Source organism: Pezoporus flaviventris, unplaced genomic scaffold (assembly GCF_033815535.1).
Source record: "Pezoporus flaviventris isolate CSIRO_AGI_PZ_B2104156 unplaced genomic scaffold, CSIRO_AGI_Pfla_v1 ptg000001l, whole genome shotgun sequence".
In the NCBI taxonomy this organism is placed as follows: Eukaryota; Metazoa; Chordata; class Aves; order Psittaciformes; family Psittacidae; genus Pezoporus; species Pezoporus flaviventris.
Window position 1 is genome coordinate 42,584,380 of NW_026892549.1, and position 22,190 is coordinate 42,606,569.

The 22,190-nt window shown below is 38.3% G+C and overlaps 1 protein-coding gene across 3 annotated transcripts in view; it reads right to left on the reverse strand.

The window, feature by feature from the left end:
- Positions 1–22,190, reverse strand: part of TTN (titin) — a 253,359-nt gene that overhangs the window by 115,627 nt on the left and 115,542 nt on the right. For all 3 annotated transcript variants that reach the window (XM_061454518.1, XM_061454513.1, XM_061454512.1), the window contains 6 exons: positions 18,332–18,412; positions 17,540–17,623; positions 17,161–17,241; positions 16,831–16,911; positions 16,458–16,541; positions 16,005–16,121 (listed from right to left, as the gene is read on the reverse strand). In XM_061454518.1, coding sequence (XP_061310502.1) covers positions 16,005–16,121; positions 16,458–16,541; positions 16,831–16,911; positions 17,161–17,241; positions 17,540–17,623; positions 18,332–18,412 — 528 coding nt within the window. The remainder of the gene's footprint in view (positions 1–16,004; positions 16,122–16,457; positions 16,542–16,830; positions 16,912–17,160; positions 17,242–17,539; positions 17,624–18,331; positions 18,413–22,190) is intronic.

Below are 22,190 nucleotides of genomic sequence, written 5' to 3' on the forward strand. Positions count from 1 at the left end.
CATGCACAGTCTTGAGAGTCTCTGGGACAGAGAGGGACAGGCCAAGAGAGGGAGGACAACGCTCAAGAGAGGAAGATAAAGAATCTTCTTTGTTAAGTTATCCATGAAAAGAGGTACCTTTGAGTGCTGGAAGCTCTGGTGCTTTGGCAGTGGGAACGGACACTTTTTCCTCACGAGGAGCCTTCCTGGGCACCTCAGGTGCTTCAAAGATATTAGTAACAGTCAGTTTTATACATTAAACAGGAAGATGAACAATGAAACACAAACTAGAGATGCACTCATGAAGGTAAGCAAACTGGTCTCACAGTGTCTTGAGCCCATTTCTCTGTCACTCACGGACATATACACAAACCCACAGAGAGGCACAGGGCGGTGATGCCAAGTAGGTTCTGTGAGAAAACTGTTGGCTATGTTTAGGTTCTGCTCAGGGTGAGGTGTGAATTAGGATTCCCCTCTCTGTACTCAGCAGCCTTCCCTCCCTGAGAAGAGGCACCATGATTTCTGCCTTGCTGGGATCTGACCTTTCCCTGGGATCGACCTCAGCCCATAACTTATCTGTTGCCATTTATTATGAATCTGCCAGTGCTTTGCATTCAGCAGTGGGGGCAGTGACAGTGTGAAGAACAGAAATCCAATTATCATTACTATTTCTCTCCTCTATTTATTTTCTTTTTTTAAATTTTTTTTTGCTATAATGTTACATGATGGGTTCAACTTAGTGACCTTTCACGGCTTCTACAATCCTGTATTTTGAAAGTGCTTTACTTCAGGATAAAAGGGGCACCTTCATTGTTAGCAGGTTTCCTTGTTCTCATTATTTGAGTAATGCAGAATTATTTTATACAAATACAGAAGATCTGGTGGTCTTTCACATAATCACTATTTGCAATTAGTTTGCAGTTTTGTGCATCCCATTTTCTTGCTTCTATATGTGCTTATTGTCTGAAGAGCAATATTTTACAACTTATATCAATGTATGCCTACATCCATATAATTTTCTCATAGGAAATTTGACCATGGTTTGAAAACCATGCCATCTACCATGCATTTGAATAAGCAGTAGTATGGAGTAGCTATTATAGGGATCTAGGCCCATATCACATATACCTAAGTCTTGAGCTACTTGCTTAGGTATACTGTCCTGTCTAAGTACATACCTCTTTTTACTCTAGGACTTCATTTTCCATATCAGCATAAGTAACAGCACATTTCCTCCTTATTCTCTCTGATCAGTTTTTATATATACTTTTTTTATGTGTCTGCTTCTTAAAATTGCTCTGACACAACTATGTCTGGCTGTTATAACAATTTAAGAAAACACAGTTGCCAGGTAGTAGTTGTTACAAAAAAAATACTTTAGGTAAAAAAACCTCAAACAACTATTATTTGAGATTTTTTGTGAAAAAGATAAAGATAGAAGTTTACATTAAAAATATATCTTAAAAATTTTTTTCCCATGTATCTTATCAGTTATGATATATAGTGATTTTAGATTCTGAACTTACACGAGGGAGATTGTGAGAGTCCTGCATGTTCCCTATATAGTTGCCATTCTAACAACAGAACATGTAAACACTGTAGATTGTCGATATTTCAGGCAATCACAAATGAGCAGGGTAACAGACATGACAAATAATGTGTAAAACAGTAAGAAACGGTCCCTTTCAGGCTGATGCACAGGGCAACAGGTACCTCGAACTGGTGCAGGTTCTGGCTCTTTTGGCACGGTTACAGGTACGGGCTCTTCCACAACACCTTTCTTGGGCACCTTGGGCACTTCAAAGATATTAGTATGCATTAGTTTTGTGGGCTGTACAGGTGTATATGAAACAACAAGATGATCAATATTACATGCATGCAGTCTTCTTTGAGAAAGTGCTGCGGTTACATTCAGTCATCACTTATGCTTTGCTTCAAACACTTTGAATAAGCGGGGTGTAAGATATGGCAGGCAGGAGCTGGGAATTCTGTGTTTAGTTTCTGTTTCTGAGTCAGGCAGAAACTTAGAAAACACAAGCCCTCTTTCTACAGCCCATCAGAGAATTATTTATGGAATTCTACTACATTTGAGTATCAGTCATATGTAATTCATTCATCACTACATGGGCATTGTAACAATTTTAGGAGAGCTATCATTTGCTTTATATTTACTGCCTATTTCTATCAACTATTTCCACTTGTTCTTCTTCATTTTCAGTCTTCCACAGCTCCTGGCTTTTAGATTCTACTGACTACAGAAATACGTATTTTCTTTCCTTTCGTTTTGGTCATATTAATGACCCTTTACTGTAGTACTACTGTGGATCATCGGTAGATATATCCAGACTTTTGCTAGCAAATCTACCTCATATATTATTAGCACTAACTTACTTTTAAAGAGGCAGAGAACTGATACTGCTGCTGTCATCCAGCAGTACAGTCTATGAGAAAATTCAGAGATTCAACATTACGTTCTTTAAAGTGTTGACTTATTTGCAGGCTCTTGCCCAGAGCAACATATTATTCCATTTCAACCCAGCATGCAGTAATTGCTAATTCTTCAACTTTAGAGAAAAGTTCAGAAAGTGACAGATATTTTTCAAGAAACCGATATTAATTTTACCACCATCATTTAGGTACTCCACATGGCGCTTCATATTTCTTATGCCCCTATCTGCAATAGTTCATTGTCAGAAAAATTAGGCTGACTTAAGTACAGAAGAGCATGATGTTTCTTTCTAATACTGATACGAATAGTGATGGCATGTACCTTTGGCTGGTGGTGCTTCTGATATTTTGGGTACAGCAGCGGGTGGTTTTTCTTGCTGGACAGCTTTCTTGGGCACCTTGAGCACTTTAAAGATATTATTTCCTCTTAAATTCCCAGTTAAAATATACAAGAGAGCATAACACACGAAAAAAATCCAAGAGTTTAGATATTTCTGAGACTGTGACATTCCTCTATTGACTGGTTTGTTAGTCACATATGCAAAGATAGGCACAGCACAGGCTAGGGGAAGAGGACACAAAACATGTACTGTGCAAAAGAAGGTATAAGAAGTGAAAATAATAATCAATACACTAAAGTAAAAAGCAGATCCCTCCGGAAGATATACCTTTAGCTGGTGGAGCCTCAGGCTTCTTGGGTACTGCTGCTGGCTTCTTGGGCACTGCCACAGGCTTTGGGGGAACGACCACTGGCACCTCCTCTTCTGGCTCTTCCTCCTCGGCCACCTCAGGCACTTTAAAGATAGTAGTCCCATTTACTTGACTGTGCTAAAGATCAGAAATCAGCCAACTGGCAAGCAGAAGCAGGAAAGTAAACCCTTGACAGACTACCAGGGAGCCCTCTCTAGACAAGCATTCTTCCTTTGGGAGTACCACTCTCAGCAAGGAGCCAAACTATGGACTTATGAGAGAGCTCTTGCTGACAAACACCACTTTCTCCTGCAGGCATGTAGAGGCACATAGGGACACAACACAACCAAAAGCTGTCCTCACCCCACCACACAGAACACAGAGGGGCAAAGACCACTCAGGACTGTGGAAACATAGAAGGAAGAACGAACTCTTTCAGAACACCACTGCGTACCTTCAGCTGGAGGAGCTTCTGGCTCTCCAGCCTCAGCAACTGGTGCCACCGCTTCGGGTGCTTCCTCCTCCTCTTCCTCAGGCACCTCAGGCACTTCAAAGATATTAGTGTGTTTTGTTTTACATTGGTGAAAGCAGATGCCAAACAGGAACAAAATCCGGGGCAGCACAGATACAGAACATCACCACACAGCCAGCTCATCACCATACACGCACATACGGCACCATTTACCAGGCATGCACAGTCTTGAGAGTCTCTGGGACAGAGAGGGACAGGCCAAGAGAGGGAAGACAACGCTCAAGAGAGGAAGATAAAGAATCTTCTTTGTTAAGTTATCCATGAAAAGAGGTACCTTTGAGTGCTGGAAGCTCTGGTGCTTTGGCAGTGGGAACGGACACTTTTTCCTCACGAGGAGCCTTCCTGGGCACCTCAGGTGCTTCAAAGATATTAGTAACAGTCAGTTTTATACATTAAACAGGAAGATGAACAATGAAACACAAACTAGAGATGCACTCATGAAGGTAAGCAAACTGGTCTCACAGTGTCTTGAGCCCATTTCTCTGTCACTCACGGACATATACACAAACCCACAGAGAGGCACAGGGCGGTGATGCCAAGTAGGTTCTGTGAGAAAACTGTTGGCTATGTTTAGGTTCTGCTCAGGGTGAGGTGTGAATTAGGATTCCCCTCTCTGTACTCAGCAGCCTTCCCTTCCTGAGAAGAGGCACCATGATTTCTGCCTTGCTGGGATCTGACCTTTCCCTGGGATCAACCTCAGCCCATAACTTATCTGTTGCCATTTATTATGAATCTGCCAGTGCTTTGCATTCAGCAGTGGGGGCAGTGACAGTGTGAAGAACAGAAATCCAATTATCATTACTATTTCTCTCCTCTATTTATTTTCTTTTTTTAAATTTTTTTTTGCTATAATGTTACATGATGGGTTCAACTTAGTGACCTTTCACGGCTTCTACAATCCTGTATTTTGAAAGTGCTTTACTTCAGGATAAAAGGGGCACCTTCATTGTTAGCAGGTTTCCTTGTTCTCATTATTTGAGTAATGCAGAATTATTTTATACAAATACAGAAGATCTGGTGGTCTTTCACATAATCACTATTTGCAATTAGTTTGCAGTTTTGTGCATCCCATTTTCTTGCTTCTATATGTGCTTATTGTCTGAAGAGCAATATTTTACAACTTATATCAATGTATGCCTACATCCATATAATTTTCTCATAGGAAATTTGACCATGGTTTGAAAACCATGCCATCTACCATGCATTTGAATAAGCAGTAGTATGGAGTAGCTATTATAGGGATCTAGGCCCATATCACATATACCTAAGTCTTGAGCTACTTGCTTAGGTATACTGTCCTGTCTAAGTACATACCTCTTTTTACTCTAGGACTTCATTTTCCATATCAGCATAAGTAACAGCACATTTCCTCCTTATTCTCTCTGATCAGTTTTTATATATACTTTTTTTATGTGTCTGCTTCTTAAAATTGCTCTGACACAACTATGTCTGGCTGTTATAACAATTTAAGAAAACACAGTTGCCAGGTAGTAGTTGTTACAAAAAAAATACTTTAGGTAAAAAAACCTCAAACAACTATTATTTGAGATTTTTTGTGAAAAAGATAAAGATAGAAGTTTACATTAAAAATATATCTTAAAAATTTTTTTCCCATGTATCTTATCAGTTATGATATATAGTGATTTTAGATTCTGAACTTACACGAGGGAGATTGTGAGAGTCCTGCATGTTCCCTATATAGTTGCCATTCTAACAACAGAACATGTAAACACTGTAGATTGTCGATATTTCAGGCAATCACAAATGAGCAGGGTAACAGACATGACAAATAATGTGTAAAACAGTAAGAAACGGTCCCTTTCAGGCTGATGCACAGGGCAACAGGTACCTCGAACTGGTGCAGGTTCTGGCTCTTTTGGCACGGTTACAGGTACGGGCTCTTCCACAACACCTTTCTTGGGCACCTTGGGCACTTCAAAGATATTAGTATGCATTAGTTTTGTGGGCTGTACAGGTGTATATGAAACAACAAGATGATCAATATTACATGCATGCAGTCTTCTTTGAGAAAGTGCTGCGGTTACATTCAGTCATCACTTATGCTTTGCTTCAAACACTTTGAATAAGCGGGGTGTAAGATATGGCAGGCAGGAGCTGGGAATTCTGTGTTTAGTTTCTGTTTCTGAGTCAGGCAGAAACTTAGAAAACACAAGCCCTCTTTCTACAGCCCATCAGAGAATTATTTATGGAATTCTACTACATTTGAGTATCAGTCATATGTAATTCATTCATCACTACATGGGCATTGTAACAATTTTAGGAGAGCTATCATTTGCTTTATATTTACTGCCTATTTCTATCAACTATTTCCACTTGTTCTTCTTCATTTTCAGTCTTCCACAGCTCCTGGCTTTTAGATTCTACTGACTACAGAAATACGTATTTTCTTTCCTTTCGTTTTGGTCATATTAATGACCCTTTACTGTAGTACTACTGTGGATCATCGGTAGATATATCCAGACTTTTGCTAGCAAATCTACCTCATATATTATTAGCACTAACTTACTTTTAAAGAGGCAGAGAACTGATACTGCTGCTGTCATCCAGCAGTACAGTCTATGAGAAAATTCAGAGATTCAACATTACGTTCTTTAAAGTGTTGACTTATTTGCAGGCTCTTGCCCAGAGCAACATATTATTCCATTTCAACCCAGCATGCAGTAATTGCTAATTCTTCAACTTTAGAGAAAAGTTCAGAAAGTGACAGATATTTTTCAAGAAACCGATATTAATTTTACCACCATCATTTAGGTACTCCACATGGCGCTTCATATTTCTTATGCCCCTATCTGCAATAGTTCATTGTCAGAAAAATTAGGCTGACTTAAGTACAGAAGAGCATGATGTTTCTTTCTAATACTGATACGAATAGTGATGGCATGTACCTTTGGCTGGTGGTGCTTCTGATATTTTGGGTACAGCAGCGGGTGGTTTTTCTTGCTGGACAGCTTTCTTGGGCACCTTGAGCACTTTAAAGATATTATTTCCTCTTAAATTCCCAGTTAAAATATACAAGAGAGCATAACACACGAAAAAAATCCAAGAGTTTAGATATTTCTGAGACTGTGACATTCCTCTATTGACTGGTTTGTTAGTCACATATGCAAAGATAGGCACAGCACAGGCTAGGGGAAGAGGACACAAAACATGTACTGTGCAAAAGAAGGTATAAGAAGTGAAAATAATAATCAATACACTAAAGTAAAAAGCAGATCCCTCCGGAAGATATACCTTTAGCTGGTGGAGCCTCAGGCTTCTTGGGTACTGCTGCTGGCTTCTTGGGCACTGCCACAGGCTTTGGGGGAACGACCACTGGCACCTCCTCTTCTGGCTCTTCCTCCTCGGCCACCTCAGGCACTTTAAAGATAGTAGTCCCATTTACTTGACTGTGCTAAAGATCAGAAATCAGCCAACTGGCAAGCAGAAGCAGGAAAGTAAACCCTTGACAGACTACCAGGGAGCCCTCTCTAGACAAGCATTCTTCCTTTGGGAGTACCACTCTCAGCAAGGAGCCAAACTATGGACTTATGAGAGAGCTCTTGCTGACAAACACCACTTTCTCCTGCAGGCATGTAGAGGCACACAGGGACACAACACAACCAAAAGCTGTCCTCACCCCACCACACAGAACACAGAGGGGCAAAGAGCACTCAGGACTGTGGAAACATAGAAGGAAGAACGAGCTCTTTCAGAACACCACTGCGTACCTTCAGCTGGAGGAGCTTCTGGCTCTCCAGCCTCAGCAACTGGTGCCACCGCTTCGGGTGCTTCCTCCTCCTCTTCCTCAGGCACCTCAGGCACTTCAAAGATATTAGTGTGTTTTGTTTTACATTGGTGAAAGCAGATGCCAAACAGGAACAAAATCCGGGGCAGCACAGATACAGAACATCACCACACAGCCAGCTCATCACCATACACGCACATACGGCACCATTTACCAGGCATGCACAGTCTTGAGAGTCTCTGGGACAGAGAGGGACAGGCCAAGAGAGGGAGGACAACGCTCAAGAGAGGAAGATAAAGAATCTTCTTTGTTAAGTTATCCATGAAAAGAGGTACCTTTGAGTGCTGGAAGCTCTGGTGCTTTGGCAGTGGGAACGGACACTTTTTCCTCACGAGGAGCCTTCCTGGGCACCTCAGGTGCTTCAAAGATATTAGTAACAGTCAGTTTTATACATTAAACAGGAAGATGAACAATGAAACACAAACTAGAGATGCACTCATGAAGGTAAGCAAACTGGTCTCACAGTGTCTTGAGCCCATTTCTCTGTCACTCACGGACATATACACAAACCCACAGAGAGGCACAGGGCGGTGATGCCAAGTAGGTTCTGTGAGAAAACTGTTGGCTATGTTTAGGTTCTGCTCAGGGTGAGGTGTGAATTAGGATTCCCCTCTCTGTACTCAGCAGCCTTCCCTCCCTGAGAAGAGGCACCATGATTTCTGCCTTGCTGGGATCTGACCTTTCCCTGGGATCGACCTCAGCCCATAACTTATCTGTTGCCATTTATTATGAATCTGCCAGTGCTTTGCATTCAGCAGTGGGGGCAGTGACAGTGTGAAGAACAGAAATCCAATTATCATTACTATTTCTCTCCTCTATTTATTTTCTTTTTTTAAATTTTTTTTTGCTATAATGTTACATGATGGGTTCAACTTAGTGACCTTTCACGGCTTCTACAATCCTGTATTTTGAAAGTGCTTTACTTCAGGATAAAAGGGGCACCTTCATTGTTAGCAGGTTTCCTTGTTCTCATTATTTGAGTAATGCAGAATTATTTTATACAAATACAGAAGATCTGGTGGTCTTTCACATAATCACTATTTGCAATTAGTTTGCAGTTTTGTGCATCCCATTTTCTTGCTTCTATATGTGCTTATTGTCTGAAGAGCAATATTTTACAACTTATATCAATGTATGCCTACATCCATATAATTTTCTCATAGGAAATTTGACCATGGTTTGAAAACCATGCCATCTACCATGCATTTGAATAAGCAGTAGTATGGAGTAGCTATTATAGGGATCTAGGCCCATATCACATATACCTAAGTCTTGAGCTACTTGCTTAGGTATACTGTCCTGTCTAAGTACATACCTCTTTTTACTCTAGGACTTCATTTTCCATATCAGCATAAGTAACAGCACATTTCCTCCTTATTCTCTCTGATCAGTTTTTATATATACTTTTTTTATGTGTCTGCTTCTTAAAATTGCTCTGACACAACTATGTCTGGCTGTTATAACAATTTAAGAAAACACAGTTGCCAGGTAGTAGTTGTTACAAAAAAAATACTTTAGGTAAAAAAACCTCAAACAACTATTATTTGAGATTTTTTGTGAAAAAGATAAAGATAGAAGTTTACATTAAAAATATATCTTAAAAATTTTTTTCCCATGTATCTTATCAGTTATGATATATAGTGATTTTAGATTCTGAACTTACACGAGGGAGATTGTGAGAGTCCTGCATGTTCCCTATATAGTTGCCATTCTAACAACAGAACATGTAAACACTGTAGATTGTCGATATTTCAGGCAATCACAAATGAGCAGGGTAACAGACATGACAAATAATGTGTAAAACAGTAAGAAACGGTCCCTTTCAGGCTGATGCACAGGGCAACAGGTACCTCGAACTGGTGCAGGTTCTGGCTCTTTTGGCACGGTTACAGGTACGGGCTCTTCCACAACACCTTTCTTGGGCACCTTGGGCACTTCAAAGATATTAGTATGCATTAGTTTTGTGGGCTGTACAGGTGTATATGAAACAACAAGATGATCAATATTACATGCATGCAGTCTTCTTTGAGAAAGTGCTGCGGTTACATTCAGTCATCACTTATGCTTTGCTTCAAACACTTTGAATAAGCGGGGTGTAAGATATGGCAGGCAGGAGCTGGGAATTCTGTGTTTAGTTTCTGTTTCTGAGTCAGGCAGAAACTTAGAAAACACAAGCCCTCTTTCTACAGCCCATCAGAGAATTATTTATGGAATTCTACTACATTTGAGTATCAGTCATATGTAATTCATTCATCACTACATGGGCATTGTAACAATTTTAGGAGAGCTATCATTTGCTTTATATTTACTGCCTATTTCTATCAACTATTTCCACTTGTTCTTCTTCATTTTCAGTCTTCCACAGCTCCTGGCTTTTAGATTCTACTGACTACAGAAATACGTATTTTCTTTCCTTTCGTTTTGGTCATATTAATGACCCTTTACTGTAGTACTACTGTGGATCATCGGTAGATATATCCAGACTTTTGCTAGCAAATCTACCTCATATATTATTAGCACTAACTTACTTTTAAAGAGGCAGAGAACTGATACTGCTGCTGTCATCCAGCAGTACAGTCTATGAGAAAATTCAGAGATTCAACATTACGTTCTTTAAAGTGTTGACTTATTTGCAGGCTCTTGCCCAGAGCAACATATTATTCCATTTCAACCCAGCATGCAGTAATTGCTAATTCTTCAACTTTAGAGAAAAGTTCAGAAAGTGACAGATATTTTTCAAGAAACCGATATTAATTTTACCACCATCATTTAGGTACTCCACATGGCGCTTCATATTTCTTATGCCCCTATCTGCAATAGTTCATTGTCAGAAAAATTAGGCTGACTTAAGTACAGAAGAGCATGATGTTTCTTTCTAATACTGATACGAATAGTGATGGCATGTACCTTTGGCTGGTGGTGCTTCTGATATTTTGGGTACAGCAGCGGGTGGTTTTTCTTGCTGGACAGCTTTCTTGGGCACCTTGAGCACTTTAAAGATATTATTTCCTCTTAAATTCCCAGTTAAAATATACAAGAGAGCATAACACACGAAAAAAATCCAAGAGTTTAGATATTTCTGAGACTGTGACATTCCTCTATTGACTGGTTTGTTAGTCACATATGCAAAGATAGGCACAGCACAGGCTAGGGGAAGAGGACACAAAACATGTACTGTGCAAAAGAAGGTATAAGAAGTGAAAATAATAATCAATACACTAAAGTAAAAAGCAGATCCCTCCGGAAGATATACCTTTAGCTGGTGGAGCCTCAGGCTTCTTGGGTACTGCTGCTGGCTTCTTGGGCACTGCCACAGGCTTTGGGGGAACGACCACTGGCACCTCCTCTTCTGGCTCTTCCTCCTCGGCCACCTCAGGCACTTTAAAGATAGTAGTCCCATTTACTTGACTGTGCTAAAGATCAGAAATCAGCCAACTGGCAAGCAGAAGCAGGAAAGTAAACCCTTGACAGACTACCAGGGAGCCCTCTCTAGACAAGCATTCTTCCTTTGGGAGTACCACTCTCAGCAAGGAGCCAAACTATGGACTTATGAGAGAGCTCTTGCTGACAAACACCACTTTCTCCTGCAGGCATGTAGAGGCACACAGGGACACAACACAACCAAAAGCTGTCCTCACCCCACCACACAGAACACAGAGGGGCAAAGAGCACTCAGGACTGTGGAAACATAGAAGGAAGAACGAGCTCTTTCAGAACACCACTGCGTACCTTCAGCTGGAGGAGCTTCTGGCTCTCCAGCCTCAGCAACTGGTGCCACCGCTTCGGGTGCTTCCTCCTCCTCTTCCTCAGGCACCTCAGGCACTTCAAAGATATTAGTGTGTTTTGTTTTACATTGGTGAAAGCAGATGCCAAACAGGAACAAAATCCGGGGCAGCACAGATACAGAACATCACCACACAGCCAGCTCATCACCATACACGCACATACGGCACCATTTACCAGGCATGCACAGTCTTGAGAGTCTCTGGGACAGAGAGGGACAGGCCAAGAGAGGGAGGACAACGCTCAAGAGAGGAAGATAAAGAATCTTCTTTGTTAAGTTATCCATGAAAAGAGGTACCTTTGAGTGCTGGAAGCTCTGGTGCTTTGGCAGTGGGAACGGACACTTTTTCCTCACGAGGAGCCTTCCTGGGCACCTCAGGTGCTTCAAAGATATTAGTAACAGTCAGTTTTATACATTAAACAGGAAGACGAACAATGAAACACAAACTAGAGATGCACTCATGAAGGTAAGCAAACTGGTCTCACAGTGTCTTGAGCCCATTTCTCTGTCACTCACGGACATATACACAAACCCACAGAGAGGCACAGGGCGGTGATGCCAAGTAGGTTCTGTGAGAAAACTGTTGGCTATGTTTAGGTTCTGCTCAGGGTGAGGTGTGAATTAGGATTCCCCTCTCTGTACTCAGCAGCCTTCCCTCCCTGAGAAGAGGCACCATGATTTCTGCCTTGCTGGGATCTGACCTTTCCCTGGGATCAACCTCAGCCCATAACTTATCTGTTGCCATTTATTATGAATCTGCCAGTGCTTTGCATTCAGCAGTGGGGGCAGTGACAGTGTGAAGAATGGAAAGCCCATCATCATTACTATTTCTTTTTGTTTTATTTTTTCTTCAAATCTTTTGCTGTACTGGTACATGGTGGGTTTGACTTTGTGACCTTTCAGGGCTTCTATAATACTCCAAATTAAAAATATCAGCTACGATTTATAGTCTTTTTTTTGATTCTGAACACAGATGAGGAAGATTGTGAGATTCCTCCATGTTCCTTTTATATTTGTCATTCTAACAATAGAACACGTACAAGGCAGAGAACATTGAAATTTCAGGCAATCACAAATGAGCAGGGTAAGAGACATGACAAATAATGTGTAAAACAGTAAGAACCAGTCCCTTTCAGGCTGATGCACAGGGCAACAGGTACCTCGAACTGGTGCAGGTTCTGGCTCTTTTGGCACGGTTACAGGTATGGGCTCTTCCACAACACCTTTCTTGGGCACCTTGGGCACTTCAAAGATATTAGTATGCTTTAGTTTTGTGGGCTGTACAGGTGTATATGAAACAACAAGATGATCAATATTACATGCATGCAGTCTTCTTTGAGAAAGTGCTGCGGTTACATTCAGTCATCACTTATGCTTTGCTTCAAACACTTTGAATAAGCGGGGTGTAAGATATGGCAGGCAGGAGCTGGGAATTCTGTGTTTAGTTTCTGTTTCTGAGTCAGGCAGAAACATAGAAAACACACGCGTTCTTTCTAACAGCTGAAGGACTACATGGAATTCCACTGTATTTGAGTACCAGTCATATATCAGGCATGACTGTGTGTTCTGTGTTCGTTTTGGCAGTCACTGTCATCCTTTTATTTATAACTTGGAAATTCTCACTAGTTTTTATTTCTGAACTTTACTTTCTTTTTTCTACCTTTGTATGCTTACTCTCTTTTTTTGCTTCGCGCATTCTTTCCTATTACAGCTCTCACTTGCATTCTCATCACTAGATGCGGCTTATAACTATTTCCTTTTTTATTTTTTTTTTTAAATGCTTTAAATTTCATCATTGTGGGGTGGTATTTCATTTGAGGAAAGTTGTATTTCAGAGACAAATTGGTGGCAGAGGGTATTTCTCTGATCAGTGCTTGGGACTTTCTAAAGAGAATTAAATGATACAGCACCGCATCAATCTATGCTGTGTACAGCTTTAGAGTATTTTAAGTAATCTTTAGTATTTGAATTCTAAAGTCTCTTATCTTGATTAATCTGAGAAAAGAAATGCCTCTTACAAAGTTCAGGGAATGTTGTTCACAGGAACTTCACAGGTCTTTCGTGCTACTCAGACTATGTAAAAACTTTGTAAATCACAGAGTAGAGAATATTGACATATGACCGAAATACAGGTAAATTATAATTAACCATTTAAATAAAAGATTCTGCTTCACAATGCTACCCGTGACACCACAGATACATAAAGACGTTTGCAATTATTTTGCTCTATTTACAGAAACTGCTACTTTCTGCTGTAACCTTCTACTTATTTTGTCATAGAAACATAGAATCATTTAGGTTGGGTAAGGCCTTTTAAATCATCATGTTCTACAGTAAACCTGCCAAGTCCCAGTGAACTATGCATTAAACCATCCGTACCAATAATGTGAACAACAGTTTATGCATCCATTCTCTTGTTTAGTGTCCAAAATATTTTGGCATCGATTATTAACAAGAGTTCATAATATCTGCTTGATTTATTGCTATAGCCTAAGAAATCAAATCTTAAAAAAGTGATATAAGAAATGTTTGGATTCTTTTAGTTGAGGAAACATTTAACACCCCTGCACAGCAATTATTTTCTGGTATATCTCTCTCATATTTTAGATATCAGAGCATACGGTGAAAGAACAATTTAAAATGAGATTAATTAAAACCAACCAACCTTCATTATGATGCTAATCATGGTGGTATGTGTCTTTAGTAAGTGAAGCTCCTGTATTTTTAGGTAAAGTAATGTGCTCTTTCTCCTCTGGAGAGCCCTCTCAGGTATCTCATGCACTTCAAAGATATTAGTGCATTTCATTTTACAAGTACAATACAACAATATAAGTACAGAGACTGAAACATACAGGACAATAGATGTGTTTTCGAGTAAGAACTTGGTACACACTCATACTCTGTGTGATTTGTTTAGCAGGCATTATTTAAAACATCGGATTTGAAATGACAGGCAGAACAAAAGAGGTTAAGATAATAAGAGAAGAAAATTAGGTGTGTTTATATTTGTGCTAACATGTACCTCTGACTGATGGAGGTTCTGACTTTTCAGGAACAGCTACAAGAATTTTCTCTTCTGGGATAGCCTTTCTGGGCATTGCACGCTCTTTAAAGATATTAGTAACTTTTAGTTATTTGTATTAAGCTTTAAAACTGACAGTGAAACATAATACACTCAAGAGAGGGAAAAGAGATCCTATTCATAAGTGGTACCTTTAGGCAGTGCAGCTGCTTGTATTTTAGGTAGAGCAACACTCTCCTGCTTTTCAGCCAGCTTGGCTGGTGGTGGTTCCTCAGATGCGAGAAGAGGCTCCGGTTCTTTAGGTGCCACTTCAGGCTTTGGTTTTTGAAGTACTGTAGAAGGCTTTAGTTTTTGGAGCGCTAAAATTAGTTCTGGTTCCTCAGGCTCCATGACAGGTTCTGGCTTGCCAGCTGCCACTACATGCTTTGATTTTCTGGACTCTTCAATATGCACTGATTTTTTGAAATCTGCAACAAACTCTGTTGCTTCAGTTGCTACAACAAGCTCTGTTTTTTGGTGTGGCACAAAGGGTTTTGTCTTGGGGGACACCACAAAACGCTCTGATTTTTGGGTTGATGCAACTGTCTCTGACTCCTTAAGTGCCACAATGTGCTCAGGTTCCTCAGGGGCCATGAATGGCTCTGTTTGTTGGGGTTCCACAACAGGCTTTTGTTTTGGGGGCGTCATGCCATGCTTTAGTTTTTGGGGTGCCACATCAGGCTTGGGTTCTTCAGGTAGCACAATATACTCTTGTTTCTCAAGCACCACAAGATGCTCTGCTTTTTGGAATGCCACAACATATTCTGTTGTTTGAGGTGCCAAAATAGCCTCAGGCTCAGATGCCACAACATACTCTGGTTTTTGTGGTTCCACAACAGGCTTTTGTTTTTGGACCGCTCTAGCAGGTTCTGGTTCTTGAGGTTTTACCTCTTGAGGCTTTGGTTTTGGGGGTCCTGCAGCGGGCTTTGGTTTTCTGGAAACTGGAAGAGGTACTTTCCTTTCTGGGACAGTTGTCTTGGCCACTTCATGTACATAAAAGATATTAGTTCTAAATTTAAGGAGTGCACTGACAAGCATACCAAGTTGAAGTGAATCATAAAACATAAACCCACAGTTGTAACAAAAAATTAAAAACGTATCAGGTATCAGTCATTTATGTTGGCCTTTGTAATGACATATATACCACATTTTGGCTCTTTTCCCTTTTCTCTCAAATGTACAAATGTACCCCAAGCCTCATGATCCCATATACCTACACGGATAGTATAATTTAAGCTATAAGTAAAATCTACGGTAATTATAAACAAGAATGGACAGGACAAAAGATATTAATAACATTGCAGGTGGTAAGCAGACTCTTATAATAAGACTCTTTCAAGAATTAGCAGTGATGGCATATAATTTTTCTTGGTAAAGAAAATTCTGCTCTAAGTTACTAGAATGAGTACTTTCTTCTACTATTATCACTTTAAACATATTAACTGCGGTTGTTTTCATGAACCCAAGTAGCAGAACAGGAAGAATAATCTAAAATACTAAGATGAAATGAAGTTTAAGATACAGGCAATTTAGACATCCAAGATTTGTCACTACTCTTCAAAAAGACACATGTATGTCTATTTCACACACATATGCATATACATACAACAGGTATAATTTAGAGTCTCAGAAAAGTGAAGGCTTGGAAAATCAAAGTTTAAAGAAAAGAGGATTTGCTTTTGTTATTTTATTAGTTGAGATTTACCTGTCTCAGGTTCTAGTTCTTCAGGTGCAGCCTCTGGTTCTGTGACAACTACAGGTTCTGGTTCTTTAGGCACAGGTATTTTCTTTGCTGGAACAACTTTCTTTGGCACCTCAGGTTCTTTAAAGATATTTATTTGGTTTACTTTCAGGAATTTGAAAAATGGGAATTAAAAAGGTAACAATAACTCCAAGATGAAAATCATTAAACAGAATCAGAAAAAGAAAATAAATAAACCCCCCTAATAAATAATCTTTGTTTTTTTCATATTGCTTGATGCACACCATTTATAGCCATTGTTGCTTACTGGGAGCTATTCACAAGTGAAGAAGACAACACAATCTGTAACATTTATAAATATTAGAATATAAAAAAAGATGATAATACAAATTTAAAACTAATATTTAGAGAAACAAATTAAAATTGCTGTACAATTTTATCAGTATTGAAAATTACCTTTAGGTGGTGGAGGTTCTGGTTTTTTAGGAACTTCAATGTGTACTTTTTCTTCTGAAACAACTTTCTTGGGCACCTCAGGCACTTTAAAGAAAGTAATTAATTTAATTTTTATGAAATTCAAGCATATGTCTGCAGCATTAAGACACTAAGAAAAAGTAAATCTCTAGGACAGCAAAAGCATGAGTGGTTTTGGATATGAATATTAACTTTTTTGTTTGCCTACAGAAAGTACTTTTTGATGTCTCACTGAGGTACAGATGCAAAAACTACAATTTAAACAACAAAAATATCTTATAGAACATTTCTAGTAAAAGTAAATTACCATTATATTAAAATGGGTTTTCTTTCATTAATTGTATACAGCAGTTACCTTTAGTTGGTGGAGGTTCTGGTTTCTTTGGTACTTTAACTGAAACCTCTTCTGGGATCACTTTCTGTGGTACCTCAGGCACTTGAAAAATATTAATAACTTTTAATAATTAATTTCATATGCAACATTAAAGCATAGTAGCAGAACAATGTTAGTGAGAACACCAAACAACAAGCTGTATTTTTTTCACACAACACATTTGTTCACTCAAATAACTTTTGATAACAGAAGAAAATTCTAACAGAGGTCTTGGGTACTATCTTCTATAGTGTTAATACAGTAAAAGCGTGAAATTTTTGAATCTGTTAATTTTGTCACAATGTCAAGTACCTTTAGCTGGTCGAACTGCTGGTTTTTTAGGCTCTGCCACTGGTATTTTCTCATCTGGGACTTTCTTGGGCACTTCTGGCACTTTAAAATTAACAATTATGTTAATACTAAGAATATAAAGACATTTAAATAACATTAAAGTGGAAAAAGAAGCAAACAAAAAGGACACCAAGTGACATGAATTAAACATAAGAATCTTTACCAAACAGGCTTTTTGCTCCCAGTCTTGATTGAGAGTAATTTGAGGGGAGTAGAGAGGCTGCTCTCAAAAATGAATTTTCAAAATGGCAGTTTATAAGATAGAAAGATGGGCATATCAAAATGTCTTATCACCGAAAATAATACAAATTATTGCCTTGGTTTTATTAATTACAAGTACCTTTATCTGGTGGTGCTTCTGCCTTTTTAGGCACAGCAACTTTGATTTTCTCTTCTACAACTACTTCCTTAGATGCGTCAGGCACTTTAAAGAAAGATTATTTTCAATTGGAATTTTACAGCTATGTTCAAACTTTTCACTAGAAATTGCAAAGTAAGGAGGTTTTTAATGGAGCCATTGATTTGACATGTTCATTGGGGTTTTATATGTCTCTGTAAAGTCTGAAGAAACTACTCTGAGACTTTTGGAATTTCTTCTACATTACATTATTTTTCCATTTTATTCAACCACTTCCCAAATCTTCATTTGACTAAGGCTGCCATTGGCCATTCTGTATTCCTTGTCAAATTCTTCTATGCATGATGACTTCGTGGTATCAATATTTCCTCTATGCACAGAGGGTTTTTTCCTGTGTTTGACATCTCTACCACTTACTCCACACTCTGAAATTATTAAACTCTCTCTCTGGGACTAATTTTTCACTGTCAGTTAGGAGTAATTCACATCATAGAAGTCCTTTCTTTTCCTTTAAGATTTCTGCTGAGTTCTCAAGTATCAGTCTGATCTCTGCCCAGCCACATCAGTATTTCTAACACCCTGGTACACTGATTACAGCTATAGCTATGATTCAAAAAGAAGAATTTCCAGAACTGTAGGATATATAGAACTTTGGGCACAGAGAAGAAAAGTAAGAGGACCCAACAAACAAACAATCAAAAACTAGTCTGCACAAGCAAGGCAGAGATTTTTTTCTCTTCCAAATTTTAGTTATCTATCTGGGGTGCAACATACCTTTGGCTGCTGGTAGTTCTGGTTTTCTAGGCACAGCAACAGGTACTTTCTCTTCTGGAATTTTCTCTGGCACCTCGGGCACTTTAAAGGAAACAGCATCCGTTTTTGTTATATTTAAGGCATTTAAAAATACATAAATTATTAGAAGAGTCTCACAAGAAGCATATCAGAAATGTAAGATCAGATATAAAAAGAGATGTCATGCAAAAAATACTGTATACAATTGCATACTACAGGATATTTTATAAACAAGAAATAAAGGGTAATATTTTTCATCTACTGTAAACCCTACTGCCCAAGAGAAATGGAAATCTCCTCCTCAGAGAGTCAGCATTATTTTCATATAAGCTTTAGGTGGTGCTACTCTTGGCTTTTTAGACAGAGCACCATTTACTTTTTCTTCTGAGACAGATTTCATAGGTATCTTGGACACAAGATATTAGTGTACTTTTAAGAATTAAAGAAAAAAAACAAAGCAAATATACAATACAAAGAAATAAGACAAAACAAGGAAGTATATGAATAAGGATACTCTGACAACAGCTACATGATCTGAAAATTCTCCATGGTTCTATCCCTCTGGAAAATCACAGTTTGAAGCAACATTGTTGGGGATCTTTTGTCATGCAGTGATGACATGCCACGAAAACTGCTAGTTCAGGCAGATTTCTGAAGTATCTGAATGAACTGTAACAACTGGTTCCTGTGACTAATGCTATTTCAATTCAAAATTAGATCAATTGACCTCTAAGTTTAACATATGCAAAGTGAAAGAGGAAGCATATATACTTCTTGCTTGAGTATTGATAGAATTTCTGAAGCTGTTTACAGTACCTACAAACACCCATGTAGTGAAATTGTTTGTTCTGTAAATCTCACTGCATGTTGACTCAAGTAGTTTTCTTTATTTTTAGCCCCTTTGACTAGTTTCTGTTACAATTTCTGTGCCATCACAATGGATTACTCTTGGGTAGAAGAAATAGACAAACTCAACTATTTAATGATTCAATAATGACAAAACAGAGGACAGAAAAAAGGAGAAAGAAAAGATATGTTCACTCATAGATTTGGCAGGTGGAGCTTCTGGCTTTTTAGGCAGAGGGGCAGGTTTTTCTTCAGGAATAGTTTTATTGGGAAATTCAGGCACTTGAAAGATATTTACTGACTTTAATTTTCATGTTATGACATAAAGACAAGTTAAGAAATGGGAAAAGGGACATATACAACATAAATGCCACAAATCTGACACAAATGGACCATGAACTACTAAAGCAGAAAACGTGTAAGAACAGAAAAGATGGTTACTTTCAAAAGACCTCAGTTCTATCTGGCTATCACAGTACCTTTAGATGGTGGAGGTTCTGGTCTTTTAGGCACAGGAATAGGTTCTGTTTTTTTAGGCACAGCAATAGGCACTTTTTCTTCTGTAACAGTTTTCTTAATGACTGTGGGCGCTTTAGAGATATTAGTTCATTTTAAGAATTTATATAGAATAGAAAGACAAATCACAAAAAATCCTAGGTTTGTAAGTAACTGTTGGTACTATAGGCGCTAAAGGTACTAAAAGAATGAACACAGAAAGTAATTACACCGAACAAGAAACTAAACCATGAACAAGAATTATTTTTCTGGAGTTCATGACTTTGCAAATTGCAGGAAGAGATGATGAAGAAGACATATACCTCTAGGTGCTGGAGCTTCCTCTTTTCTACAAACAGTAGAAATTTCCTCTTCTATGTGCATCTCCTTATAAACTTCATGTACTTGAAAGATATTAAGTATTTAAATTAACTTGGAATATATTCAGAAAACAACAGTGTAAAAAATAACAAATGGAATCAAATCTTCAAGCTAATCCAAAGATACATGGGTCTGTGTTATATTTACCATCTAAATAACCATGCTTTCAAATGAAGGAAGAAAAAAAATCTCAGATTCTACCCTGATCTGACTTCTTCAGCTTGCCAGGAGAAAGACGAGTGATATGTGATAGGCCAGGCTGGATGTGGTTCTGAGCAACCTGATCTAGTTGATGATGTCCCTGCTCAATGCAGGGGGAGTGGAATTAGATGACCTTTGAAGGTCCCTTCCAACCTAAACCACTCTATGATGTTGTGTCCTGAACTGGGCTTGAGTGCAGAGACAGGCCCTGTCTATATATGCTGTCACATTTTCTATTCTATTTTTTTTCCCTCAGACTGATCCCAAATACCAGAGTCCATTGCAATTATCCCTTGCACAAAAAGATAATTTTCCCCTTAAAAAACCCTGCAGATGATTTTTTAATTAATTAATTAATTTTATACTGTTGCAGCTGACGAAAGCTGCTAACTAAACTTTATTGTAGGCAGAATGCTCTCAAAATAATCAGAGATTTATATATGAAAACATATTTTTTATATTTCAAATCCTACTAAAAAATTATTGTACCTGCAAAGTGCGAAGCTTCTTCTTTAGGTAGAGGAGGAGGTATTTTTTCTTTGCGGACAGCTTTCTTTGGTACTATAGGAACTTTAAAATATTGGTTTATTTTAGAAATTTGTACTAGGAAAGAAGTAGTACAGTCTTGTAAAACAGTAAAAAATTGTACTAGAATGAAAATACATGGTATTAATCTGCGAATACAACTCAAGAACTTCACTTTCTGGAGTTCACAACTTTTCTATTTCCTGATACTTACAGGTCTGATTTTTCTCTTTGCTCAAAAGACAAACAGGTTTTGGTTTCTTTCTTTTCCTTAAGAACTTTGGCAATTTAAAGGGTTTTCTTTTAAAAAAGAAAATAATCAATTTACCTATAGAAGCAAGGCAAAACTGCAGTAAAATTAACTAAATAGTATGTTTCAAACATCTATGGAGTTTTAAGAACTCCATAGATGTTTGAAACATTTGGAATTTCATTAAAAACTATGTTTCTATGAAAAAAAAGGGGCTTTGTATTTTGTCCTTATTTAAAGTCTTACATTAATCTTAAATTTATTAAAACCCCTGACATGATTGTAGAGTGCTTCTGCAAACAAGCTTCTGCCACAACCTTTTAAGGCTTTTTAAAAATATATTGTCAGAGAAAGTATTTTGGGAAATAGAACATGAGACAAGAAGTAAAAAAAAATAAAAAGCCCTGATATGAATTTCCTGTCTACGAAATTTCTTTATATTTTCTTTATATTTCTCTCATTTTTTTTTAATTCTTGATGCAGAATGCGCCATACTGTTTGAGCAGTTGCTAACACGAGGCAAAAGTATGAACCTGTGGAAAATGTTCCTTGCACTTTTTTTCTTGAATGATAAGTTTTTCTGTCTTAATAATTGTTCCTTAGATGAACATAAACTATTGGTTTTAATCCCTGATCTCTCTGTATGTATACTCTGTTTCTAAGATAGAAGCAAACAAAGGGACAAAATTTACTCTTACAAGAGATCAAATGGAAGAAAAGAGTGTATATAGCACCTGGTCATGTCGTTTAAGAAAAACATGTTGGATTTCTCAGTTTATACCTCACTTTTGAAAGAGGCTAGACAAAATCCATTTGGGGCTCATGTACCTTTAGCTGGAGCAGCTTCTTCTGTAGGTACAGCAGGTATTTTCTTCTGTGCAACAGTTTTCTTTGTCACTGCAGGTACTTCAAAGATAATACATTTTTTAAAGAATGTAAATAACAAAAAAAGCAATGACAGACACATAACATCTAAGAAAATATCAGAATGAACATATTAAATAACAGATTGGCACATGGGTCTAATGATGAAGATGAATAGCTAGTTTGTAGGGCATGTGTTTCTTTGTAGATTGCTTGAATACTTGGTGTACCTTTAGCTGCTGGAGCTTCTGGTTGACTAGGAATAACAACAGGGGCTTC